This window comes from Phaethon lepturus, unplaced genomic scaffold (genome assembly GCF_000687285.1).
Source record: "Phaethon lepturus isolate BGI_N335 unplaced genomic scaffold, ASM68728v1 scaffold3841, whole genome shotgun sequence".
NCBI classification, from domain to species: domain Eukaryota; kingdom Metazoa; phylum Chordata; class Aves; order Phaethontiformes; family Phaethontidae; genus Phaethon; species Phaethon lepturus.
The window spans coordinates 51,354-63,624 of NW_010518295.1; the positions used below are offsets into that span (position 1 = coordinate 51,354).

At 41.3% G+C, this 12,271-nt stretch overlaps 1 protein-coding gene across 1 annotated transcript in view; it reads left to right on the top strand.

The window, feature by feature from the left end:
- The window catches only part of KIAA0922 (KIAA0922 ortholog), a 47,074-nt gene extending 36,821 nt beyond the window's left edge, over nucleotides 1-10,253 (top strand). The window contains exons 26-33 of the mRNA XM_010296663.1: nucleotides 613-770; nucleotides 1,651-1,836; nucleotides 2,928-3,006; nucleotides 4,071-4,156; nucleotides 5,505-5,625; nucleotides 7,288-7,376; nucleotides 8,214-8,356; nucleotides 9,842-10,253. Coding sequence (XP_010294965.1) covers nucleotides 613-770; nucleotides 1,651-1,836; nucleotides 2,928-3,006; nucleotides 4,071-4,156; nucleotides 5,505-5,625; nucleotides 7,288-7,376; nucleotides 8,214-8,356; nucleotides 9,842-10,120 — 1,141 coding nt within the window. The 3' untranslated portion in view covers nucleotides 10,121-10,253. The remainder of the gene's footprint in view (nucleotides 1-612; nucleotides 771-1,650; nucleotides 1,837-2,927; nucleotides 3,007-4,070; nucleotides 4,157-5,504; nucleotides 5,626-7,287; nucleotides 7,377-8,213; nucleotides 8,357-9,841) is intronic.
- The last annotated feature ends 2,018 nt before the right edge of the window (nucleotides 10,254-12,271 follow it).

The following is a 12,271-nucleotide window of genomic DNA, read 5'->3' on the forward strand; positions in this document are numbered from 1 at the left end:
CAGGATGCACACCTTTGTAGTAGGAAGGATAAAAAGCACTGAAATTTGGCGTCTGTTCCTTGAACTGATTCAGCGAGCCGCTACTTTCTGAGTTAAGATGTAACCATTTCCTTCCTCTGGAAACTTGGCAGCTGGTTTTTATTTGTTTTCCCTTAATACTCTCTGATTATGATATTGGATCCAGGTATTTCTGTTGTACTAGCAAAAACTTAAGATTACTGCAGATGATGGTTTTATTCTAGTTATACTTATGCCAGCAAATTAGACGTAGGGCACGTGTTTCTGTGTATCTCCATCTTTGTACGGTGCTGGGCTGTGCTTACCACGGTAACGTCCGAGTGCCTTCTGCAAGTGCGTTGGAGAACGGAGTTAAACATACACATGTTGTTTTGCTTCTCCCCCTGAGAAGCAGTAGGCTGTGTGGTGGGATATTGCATTTTGGGAAAGATTTTTCTAGGTTTCTGTAAAGTTGGGGAATAAGACTCCTAAACCTATGCCTTGCCCCACATCCTGCCTCGATAGCCATGTGAATTGAAGTGTTTAATGCCTGAAAAGGAAAATGCAGCTGAAATGTAAAATGCAAACATGTTTCTTTGGGTGTGGTTGTATTAGGGTCCCTGAGCAGAGTGAGTTGAAGCATATGTGCAGTGAATTTGAAAGGCCGGATCTGAGAGCGAATATTGGAATAAGAGCCTGGTGTCCTCAGGGTAACGGGGAAAATTGTAAAGCAGACCAGAAAGCTGGGAGCTTGTCTATACAGGGAGAAACAGGTACGCAATCTTAATTGTCTTACCCGGGGGAAGAAATGTCATGTGGTTTTTGTGACGGTAGAGCTGTACTCGTTCCTTGAGAGACTGGTACTTCTCTCCCTTTCGAACCCTGACGCAAAGACGGCGGGACTGGCACGACGCAGTGCCTGAAATACCTGCTCACTTCCGAAGGGCTCCGCACGCTTTCCCCGTGTGGTTGGTTGGTGGTGCAAATCGGAAGATGGATCAGTCTGAAGCCATAATCTATCAGTCCCGGGTGAAGGACTGACAGTCTGCTTGTGAGTTCAAATTAAAGCCAGTATTAATTGGAGCGGCTGTATTGCAAAGGCCACCTTTTGAATAGGCACATCAGTTTTAAAAACCACCGCTAGCTTGGGTACCTGCTTCCTGCCTTTCCATCAGGATTCTAATCAGCTGTTTTCCTTGACTTTTGGGAAGAGGAGGGCTGAAGAGGTTATCAATGTTTATAGGATTGTCCTTTGCCTTCCTGAAAGGAAAATCTATCACTTAATGAATTTGTTACTTGCAACATTTGTTGTTGCTTTTAATACGCATGTTCCTACAGCCAGGATATGTTTCAAATATTAAGTATATATTTCAAAGAGCAGTAGGGGCTTCCTATTTCAAACTATTGCCTCTTAACTGCACTGTATCCTCACTTGCAATTGTTGTACTGGGGATGTTGTGTAGATCATAAGTTCCTCCTGGTAGGGGCTGGCACATTTTTCTTGAGGCTATCAGTAAATACTACTTGCTGTCCTATTATCAAGAAGTTCAGAGAATCCATGTGAATTCATGTTTCAGATGACTTTTCACTGAATCTTCAGCTGAAAGGCTTTCTTAAGTGTTTTGTGTTGTTTTGTTTTTGCAACTTCTTTAGAAGGCTTTTATCAACGGTCCAAAAAGAAGTGTTTGGAGAAGTTTTGTTCTGATTCAAGCTCAGACTGCGGAAGTTCATCGGGAAGTGTTCGTGCCAGTCGTGGGAGCTGGGGTAGCTGGAGCAGTACCAGCAGTTCGGACGGAGATAAAAAGCCCATGATTACTGCCAGGCATTTTCTTCCATCCAGTAAGTTCTGCAGATACCACCTTTGCACTGTAGTGGGCAGAGTTTCAGCCTTCCTTCTGAACGGAAAGGGGGACTGTGGCATGAGGCATGTACCTTGTCTTTTATAGGGCACCCCTCAGGAAAATGAGGAGAGGTTTAAGGAACTTGGTACTTGGAAAAAAAAAGTAGCACAAGTTTTGTGGAGATGAAGATGAGCTGTCAGGCTCACTGAGAAAGTGTCAGGCTTCTCACTGAGCAAGCTGCACAATACGTTTTCTTGGAAAGATGGAAGAATTGAGAATCACTAGTCAAAACAATTTTTGCCTTTGAATTTATGTTACATCACATTATTTTGATAAAAATACGATCTTTCTGTTTTAGCTATTTAAGAAATCCACAAATGAGGAATGTGTGAAAGGAGCTCAGATGTGAGGAGGCTGGGTTTGGATAGCGGTATTCAAGGCATAAGTAGTCGGGAGACCTGAGCCACTTGACTAGTGTGAGAAATGGGAACTGTGGTTCATTACTGCAGTTGTTTGAATGCCTGAATACCATTAAAATAGTTGAAAGCCTAAACCCTGTCACCACCATCACTATCCGGATTGATGTAGCACTAGAAGTAAATTTTAAAGAAAGTGCTGAAGTGACACAAGTAAAACCAGCTTTGAGTCCCTGAAAAAAAGCTGTTTTGAATAATCTAAAAATGTGCATGTGTATTTGTGTATATAAACTTTACATTACCAAAAGATAGTGTGTGATGTATCTGAACCTGGAATCTAATAGGTAACGGATTGTGTGCACATGACTTTTCTGTTTGTTAAAATTGTAATGCTTCTTAGAAAAAAGAAAATAAGTAATTTCAAATTCAAAATTAATTTGTTAGTAACAAGGAACCTCTCCACTCTCTGTGAGTGTGGTAATCACTTACAAGTTACAAAATACATTTAAGAACACGTGGACATAGATTGCACATTTTGAAATTAATGCAGTTAGTGATACTCTGGTCTGCGAGAAAATTCGATTAACACAGTTGATGTGTCTGTGTGTATGTATATTCTGTGCATACTTCTTTTTTTAGGATCTTCGATTTTCACAGTCATTCTTTTCTTTAGGAGAGAATATTTCACAAAATGACTTTCCATCTGAAACTCCTATCACTTTAAATCTGTCTCATAACATCTGCAATACCAGGTAAAAAAATTGAATCTACACCTGTAAGGCATTAAAGAAACACACCAACCTGAAATCTTGTCTCATTTTGATAAATTATACCTACCTGTTGTCGGGTTTTGTGATCACCTAATTGTACTTCTTGGAAGAAGAAGAATCTTCTTCAGTATGTGAAAAGATCTACGCAAAGTGGATTATACTGGGGAAATATGATAAATGCTTCCAAATGTACAGTAAAATTGGGGAAAAAAGGAAATTATTTTTCCCAACTCATTTCTTCCAGATCTTAGCAACTTAACTACATTTCCATTAGCACTTAGTTATATTAAAGTAATAATGGCTTTAAAAAAAAAAAAAGGTGGGAGTGAGACTTTCAAGTTGATGTTATTCTTTTAATGGGAATAATGTTCTCCTAGGATATACAGCATGAAAATTGATTCCCCTCTCCCCCACACTCCTTTCCACCTCTTTACTGTAGTAGAAATAGCATCTACAATTTTTATTGCTATGAGTCCTCATTTCACTTCTCATTCATGACTCTCCTCACTAGCAGAAGTAATTTAATCCTTTTCCTCTGGGATTCTGGTCTTGAAAATGTTCCTTTTCCATTCATATTGACTAGTTTCTTTGATGGGATTCAACGAATACGAAATTGATGCATCATGTGTGCCCATGTGTCTTCATGCACATGAAAGTAAACTTGCTGGAAGGTTGTTGGGAGCATTGAAACATGAGAGATCCTGCTCATCTTCATGGACTATAGCTTGTTTTTGAATTTTAGAGAAGAGCTGTTGAATTAATTTGCAATAGGTTGATACTTTGATAATAAAAGTGGGGTAGTTAAGATGTATGTATGTATTTTGCATGTGTAATAAGTAGCTGGCTTTTAATTGGAAAAACAAACTGTTAAAATTGCACGTGGTAATTCAAAATGAGAAAAATTTGGAAAGAATGTGGGAAAGCAATAGCAATCATGATGTTCATTAGAATATTTTTTAGATCTTTGTATATTTCCTTTGAAATACTTTGCGCTATGAAACGTAACAGTGCCTAGACTTAAGAAACTGAATTTTCTTTTCGTTCAGCAGAGACATGAACAGCATCCCCCAATATCCTGAAACCTTATGTCCCAATTTCACTGACATAGCTGCAGATCCTGACAAAAATAAAGGTCAGTTACTTTATTAACAACTGAAGCTGGTTTCTGCACACTCTGTCAAGCAGTTTCAGTTATGTTGCTAATAACACTTGTATACACCAACTTGACAGACCTGTTGTAACTGGGCTTGACTGACTTCTAAACAAGTTAAGAGCAAAGTTAGCAAATGGAATATTGCAACCTTGACATTTTTTGCTGCATCTTCTCTGTGTGAAGACAGCATTTAGCTTTCAACTCATGTTTTAGGTGTTCTTTGTTTTTTCATCCTTTTGCTTTGCACAGATTTATGTCCAAAAGTAATGCGGTTGGGAGATCAAGAGCACTGCTTGCTGTGTTAAAAAGCAGCTCGTCATCAAATCAAATAGGACCATTTTTCTCTCTAAATTTTCATAGTTGGGACTTGCTCTCTTTGAAAGCAGTAGTGAATGAGGTTGGGTTGGGCTGCTAAAACGCTTGAGTTTTCATTGTTTGTATATCAAAGGGAAGTAATACTAACTTACTGAGTGGGATTCATAAAAACGACAGGCCACATGGTGAGGTGGAGTTCAAAAGCTGGTTAGGAGGGCGCATGGTTCTTTGGGCAGCAGAACTGCCTGCCCATGGCTGTCCCTTTTGCTGTAGGCTTAACCTGTGTCTGGTAGGATACAAATGCTGATTAAACCTTTTCCACAGTAGCAATATTCATAATACATGTGAAATAATGAAACAGAGCCAACTTTGCAACCGTTGTCTCATGGAAACTGCTGATTTTTACTTTTTCCTTTCTCCAGCTGCCTGTTCCTGCAGAGTTGATAGGAACCAAGTATCTGTGGGCAGTCAGGGAACTCAGACCGTAGAGAGCAGCACAATGAATATCTGCCCTAGGGGCTAAATACAGCCGTAACGAATTCACATATTGTTTGTTGTGAATGGCTCTAGTCTATTAAAAACCCGACCCGGTTCCCACTGCATTTGTGCAGTTGGACTTCAGAGATGGTTACGGACTGATGGGTGGGGGTGAAGGGGAGGCTGGTGGGGACTGCATCCCTGCCATCCATCCTGCCGTGAGGAAAGGTGCTGCCTTGGAGCTGGTGGCTAATGATTTAAGGACTCTCTGTAGCAATTTTTTGCCCTGTTTTGTTGAATTTCAGACTCAATCCAAGTCTTTTTATATACATTTTTTAACAAATAGAAATTCTGAGATTTGTTTAAAGATGGACGTTCATCTTTCACAAAAAAATAGATTGTTTGGTAGCTCGGGATCTTTTATCTAGCATACAGTCCTTTTTGTGGATCTGAGAATAAAGTGTCATTGTGATAGTGAGAGTTTGTGGAGCCTCCTTCCTGTTGTTGTGCATTTCATTCCCTTTTCCCTTCTTAGGTCTTTACCCAACAGGAGACTTGTGGCCTGCTCAGCCGGTCTGCCTGACCAACAGTTTAAACTACAACCTTGAGAATAATATACCGTGCATGATCCAAGAAACCCCCTCTGTCCACAACAGGCAAGTTATGTTTTATATAAACAGTATGGATAACACTTTTTTGAGGTTCCTGTGGTGCAGAGGGCTGCACTTGGGCTTATCTTATAATATTTGTAAGGCAGATAATAGTTAAAGTAAAATTCTTGCTGTCACTTCAGTCTTAGTGCTAGTTGTTTATGCTCTTCCATTAGTACATCATGATTAATTTTGCTAAGACAAATTCACTGGCGTTCCTGCTCATATACAGATATTCCAGAACTTCTTTCAAATTTAATTAAATAATTTTTGTAAAGCTCTTAATTTCTTCCACTTCTTTTGCATGGCCAGGCAGAAAAAAAGCCAGAACCTGGCTTTTAGGTTCGTTGCCCTCTTGCTAAACACATACCTTCTTTGTATTATGGGGTGTGTTATGCAGTGTGTACTCACGTTAAATGGCATGAACAGACATTGTTAAATAAAGGCAAATAGTCCAGTTTGAAGGTGGTGTAAGGATACAAGTTGGTCTCACTGTTTCAGTCTCTGTAGATTTGTGTTTATCTTCCTGTAGTAGTGAACTTGAATAATTCTTGTACTTCAGACTCTCCATGCTACAAATTTTATTAATGAAAGATGTACCACAAACTAGTGAGAAGAAATACTTTGCCACCACATAGTAATGCAATACGGCTAGTTGTTCAAGTCATACCCTGTCGTCTAAAATGACAGAGTGGTAACACAGAAATCCCCGAGGGATGATCTTGTGGCCCTGACCAGCCTGCTAACCTCAATTCTAACTGTCATGTCAACAAACTGCAGCCCTAACGATTGGGAGCAATGGCCAGCGGTCTGTCCAACTCTCTAGTCAGATGAAATATATGGTGATTTGTGGCAGATTCTGTATTATGCTACTTTGCTTTTCATACACCCATCTCAATTGGACTGTATATGGAAAAATCCATGTAATTATTCATAGGTAGTAATGATAACTTATGATAACTTCTTGCCTTAATAGTGAAACTGAATTAGGACAACGTGAAATCCTTTCATATGCCTACCTTGTCCAGACTAGGTCCAGACTTGGTCCAGATTTGAACTTCTTCAAGCTCACTGCATAGCAGGGCTTGTTTCACTTTTGACATATCTTTAAGAATTACTTTTGAAAAATCTACTTGAAATTCTGAAATTATTTTAATTAAAACAAGTATAATCCCTCAAATGAATGTGTAGTTTAGAAAACATATTTAACAGGACTTGAACATGTGTGGTAGGGAAAGTAGAAATCCCCGTTGTAGTTGCTATTCTGAAGCATTCAAATACTTGAGAATGCGTTACATTTTCTGCTATTTTGAATCACATTATGTCACTTTATACCTACCATTTCCATGGTTGTGGGAAAGAAGTACAATTATTTTCTTTTTACAGAGGAAGAAGTTGAACCCAGTTAGGTGTTGCAGGACTCTGGTAGCTGTCATTACAAGTTGTTCATCCTCCCAGAGGAAAAAGAGCTCAGTGAGAGAATCGCTGTGATTACGTAGTGGCACAGAGTAGATACTGGCAGAACTGGCAAGCACAATGTGAAAAGCCTCATCATCAGTTACAGACGTTTTGCATCCAACAGCTTTACATTAAAGAAGTATTTCTAAATAATTTTCAGAAGTTCTGTGAACTTTTTCTGACAGCAGATTTTTCTTTTTCTTGGGACAGCTTCATCGACTGGAATGCAGCTTGTGACAGCCAGTTTTCCAACATGTATTGTCCACTAGAGATGAACGAATATGGTGCTTTCCCAGAAGGTAAGATGAAATAAAGCTTATGAATTATCACTGAGCATGTTTATTTTTCTCTCACCTTTTGTAGAACAAAAGGCTGAGCTTGTCTATAAACGTCTGGGCATTCATTGCTTAAGCGGACTTCACGGTTTCCAGCTGACTGGGTGCTCTGTAGTAATAAACTTTGTCTGCGTGTGGCAGACGAGAAGACTGATCTTCATATGGAGTTAAGCCTGAAAAGCCAGTATACAGGACTCTGTCTGAGAGGGAATAGAGAGAAACGCTTGTGACCGCAGTATTACACAAATCTTTTTGCACAATTTTCTTTGTTTTCCCTCTGGCAGGCTTCTGCCTTCCAGTGTGTGAAACAGAAGACCTCTTGTGACCAATTACCTTTCCAGGCTAGAGTTTCTTGGCTTGGGAAGCACACTGGCAACAACCTAGAATTCTTTAGCATTACCTAAGCAATAATTAAAGGTCAGGCTACAGTATCACAAGCAGCACAGTGGTCCCTCGGGTGCTTAGAGCTGAGGCATGTTGGCAGTGAAGCCTGGGTAGGCTCTGCCATGCACGTTCTGTGGTTAATAAAGACTCTGTTCTACAGTAGAGAATTGCCAACTCTTTATCCCGTCCTCCTGATAGCAATTTGTTAGTGGGTCCCTAACATAGAGTGGTAGTCTTGTTAACAGAAATTGTTACGCTTAGCTGCTGTGCTGCCCTGATGCTGCCTGAAGTCACTGAAGGCTTAGGTTGGTTCCAGCCTGGCTCGCTCCGAGAAGATTCAATGTTCCTCCACAGAAATGTTAGTAGCGTTCATATTGCAAAAGCCTTATTTTGTCTTCCTGCTTTTATAAACTGCAGAAAACATGAACTACCCCAGTGGCTTCCCAGGTACTGCAGCAGTGCAGAATACAGCCTTCATTGACCAGAACTGTCCCTCCACCTGGAACGCACCTCCCAACATGCCACCTGCCTGGGAGCCTGCCAGTTACGTCAACTCCACAGTGAGTATTGTCACTGCGAGGCACTGCCTTCATGTGCCTCTTCAAAGGCTTCCCGGTGCATTCCTGTCTTTCCCCTACCTATTGCTCACATGATCTTCATGAATCCTTTAAGTAGCCTAATGTATGTATCTGATGCTGGCATTGGTAGCGTGGCTTTTTCCCAATTGTTGGTCAAGGTTGTTACTGGACCTTGTCTGTGAAATTGTAAGACGGATCCTTTTGCCTGAAAATTGACTAAAATCTTCTTACATACGGAAAAACATTTTGGACTTGCATAGTCTACTGAGACTTTTTTCTATCAAACTCGACCTTTCCAGATGAGGGTAAAACACAAAAAGTGCTGACAGCAAAGCCCAAAGAGATTAGGAAATTGTAGAGCTGAATGGACAGCTGCTCGCAGTGACTTTGACAGGTTTTTTTGCTAGGAAATCCAAGTGATTTAAGCTGGATTTGTGCAGATTTCTGAGTGCTGACTTTGACCTGTTATGCTCTAGACTAGCCATGTTATGTCATCCCGTAGTGCAATGTAGTGACTTCAGTTCAAGGTGGTCTTTAATTGTAACCACCTTCTCTTCTGGTCATATTTCAAATCTTCTATTTTAGAATTATTTTTTTATTTACAATAGGTTTATTTTGAAAAAACTAACCAAATAAAGCAAGAAATAATTCCAACTCTGAAAGTGAAAATTCTGCTGTGTTAAAAAGTGGCAAAACTGGTAGAAGACTGTTTCCTAAAATAAACGTGGCTTTATTTCATATTTTATTCAGGAATGCCAGGAAACACAGAAGGTAGAGATTGGAAAATACATTAGATAATTCAGTTCATTTCCCCGGCGCGCTTTTCCCCACAATACATTTCAGTGTTTCATTCAGTTTTAAAAGTCCCAAGACTTTCATGACCTTCTCTGAGAGACTTCCTTGCAGACTAACACATCTTGCCCTCCAGGAGGTTCTTTATAAGCTTTAGAAATTTTCTAACTAAATTCCCTAGCTCCCAGTTATAGTCTCTTTTCCATACTGAATATCCCTCTCTGCTCCCGGTGTGCATAGTCTTTCAGTACTGACACGTATTTCTGCCGTTTTCTTGTAATTTCTTAGGCGTCCTTCTCTTTTAACTCTCAAAACATTCATGGTGCTCTTCACACGTCTTCTGTTTCTCCCTTATTTTTCTTAACAGCCTGACCAGAACTGAATATTGTGTTCCTGTTACAGTAATACCAATGCCGTGCAGGGAGGAGTTCATATGGCTTCATTTAGCAAAGTGCATTTGCGCGCGCGCACACACACACACACACACACAAACGCTGCTGTACTATTTTCAGCGACCATATTGCTTTGTAAACTTGTGTGCAATTTTCTACTTGTCTGTTTCCTAAGCTCTCTGCATAAATGCTGCTTCCTCCCATTCGGTACTACATTTCCACGTTTTCGTTGGCAAAAGGTCCATTTTGCAGTTTCCCATGATAATTTTATCTTGCCCTACAGCCCTACCTCTCAAGCACCCGAAGCTTGTCTCCAATGTCTGGACTTTTTGGTTCCATCTGGGCACCTCAGAGTGATGTTTATGAAGGCTGCTGCCCTGTCAGTGCCACGACCCAACACTCGACCCACGTGGAAAACCAGGCAGTTATGTGTAAGCAGGAATACTATCCGAGGTTTAACCCCTTCCGTGCCTACATGAACTTGGACATATGGACTACAGCAGCCAATCGAAATGCAAATTTCCCACTTTCGAGGGACTCGGGTTACTGTGGAAACGTGTGAAAGGAATTTGATTTAAAATGTGAATAAAGATGCTTGCAATTTTGATTACTAGAGTAAGCTGGTTGTTGAATAGATTACAATGTTGGTGGATATTTTGGCACTTTTATATTGAAAATAAATTTTTTTTACTGAAGTCTGAGCATTCAGTGCATTTTAAAAAGCAAAGCATATTCAGGACGCCCTTCCCCTCTGTCAGGTGAAGGCTATATTTTTTTTTTTTCAAGTTTAAGGTCAGTGTTAGGTTCTTAAAATCATTCCTGCACCTGTACTGCATGTTTCTTCTAAAGTTTACATTCTGTGGTATAATCTAGGAGTGCCTTAGCGTTTGTAGGTACAAACTTGCACCCAAAAGTAATCGCATCTGTACCAAACAGTAACACTGGGGACCTACCTGTTAATGCAGATCAGAGATTTTCCAAGTGGTGCCAGATTCTACTGCTGACATAGTTATTTGTGGGTGTAAACTTCTGGCAATAGAAAAAAGGCTGAGTTGTGGCTTGTTTATCTGGCTTCAAAATGCAAGCTGTCACTTGCATGACGTTACGCTTGTGCAGCGTGGGGGAGTGGGTGTTTCTTTCAGGAACTTTTCTTGCGAGTGACTCCTGACATTTTGTGTTTTTATTTTTAGCCTTCATGTTGCAATAGCATTTTCAGTGCATTTAATTGCCCTTGTTTAAAATACCAAAGCTTGAACTGGAACAAGTATTTCTTTGAGAGCGGAGTTCACACCACTTTCCGAAACAGAACAGCATTGTGTTAGCTCGTGTGACGAGACTGAATCTTTGTAGTTGGAAAGGCAACCGGGGAAGTGCTGCCACCCAGCTCGGGGCTGAGTCTTTCCACCGTGCAGGCTGTCTCTGCTGAGCGTTCCCGTGGAGCCCTAAGTTGTCTCCGCAGATGGTTCCCATGGGGCCCTTTGTTCTGGCATGGCAGAGCATGTCTGGGCACCTTCACCCTTATAGGTGGCAGAGAAAGGCGAAGGCATCCCTTAGATTCAGAGATGTCCTCGACAAGGGGACTTGTCAAGCCTGGAGAAAGAGAGGGTAAGGGGGGATCCAGTAGCAGCCTGTACAGCTGCTTGAAGACATCAAGACGGCAGAACCAAAGCCCGTGTGTTGGCTGCAGGCGTTACAGCCAACGGCAGCAGTCACAGGTTGTGGCGTGGGAGGTTCAGGTTGAACACAAGGGACGTCTCTCGGAGGGTGGTGCTGCAGGAGAATGGGTTGCCCCAAGGGGTGGACACATCTCTGTGCTTGGAGGTGTTGATGACGTGACTTGCTGTGGTGGTGGTGGCGGCAGTGTATTGCTCCTCATGGGAGGTCAGACTAGAGACCACCAGGGTCTGGTCACCATTTTGAGGATTCTGTGAACTTGAGCGAGTTTCTTACTTTTGGTACTTTAATTGTTTTCCTCTTGCCCTTTGAACTTGGATTGACTGGAAGACAGGACCTCCGTTTGACACCAAAATGTTGAGGCTTTCACATTTGTTTTTATTTGAAGGCAGAGCAGAAGAGGCAACGCAAAATAGCTGACAGCCTGCATGCCAGGCTCCTCGGCAGTCTGAGCTCCCAAACCTGAATTCTGGCCCAGCCAGTCTCACCATGTTGCTGAGCTGTCAGACTAGCCCCTCTGACTTGCTGGTTTCAGCCAGAAACGCCATCCCAGATCCTGAAATGTTTCACCAGAAACAGCCCGTTTCCGCAAGAAGTTTGTTTTAGTACATCAACAATTCCTGCAAACAAAGCTTTGTTGAAAGATACTGTACTAGCTATGCTCTCCTGTGCTAACTCTACTTCGAGTTAGCTCAAAAAGAGGTGGCGACTGGGTGGGGATAGTCAAAAGCTGCTACATTTACCTGCTTTAGCTGCTTCTGTGGATGGTGCTCCTAAGCCTTCCCTTGGTTTCGATGTCAGAAAAATGGGATCATCACTGAATGCTTTTCAAAACCCTGGTATTTTAATGGCTTGATCAGGAGCTAACGCTTGGAGCCTTGGGCTGCTTTCCGTGATGCGTTGTACTGGGCAGGCATCTGTTTGACTGTGGAGTTTAATTGTAATTGCTTGTGATTCTGAAGGAAAGTTCACGTGTCCATATGAACTTCGATGCTTCTGAAATCAGTACTAAGCCATGAGAAGCTATTGTAACCACTGA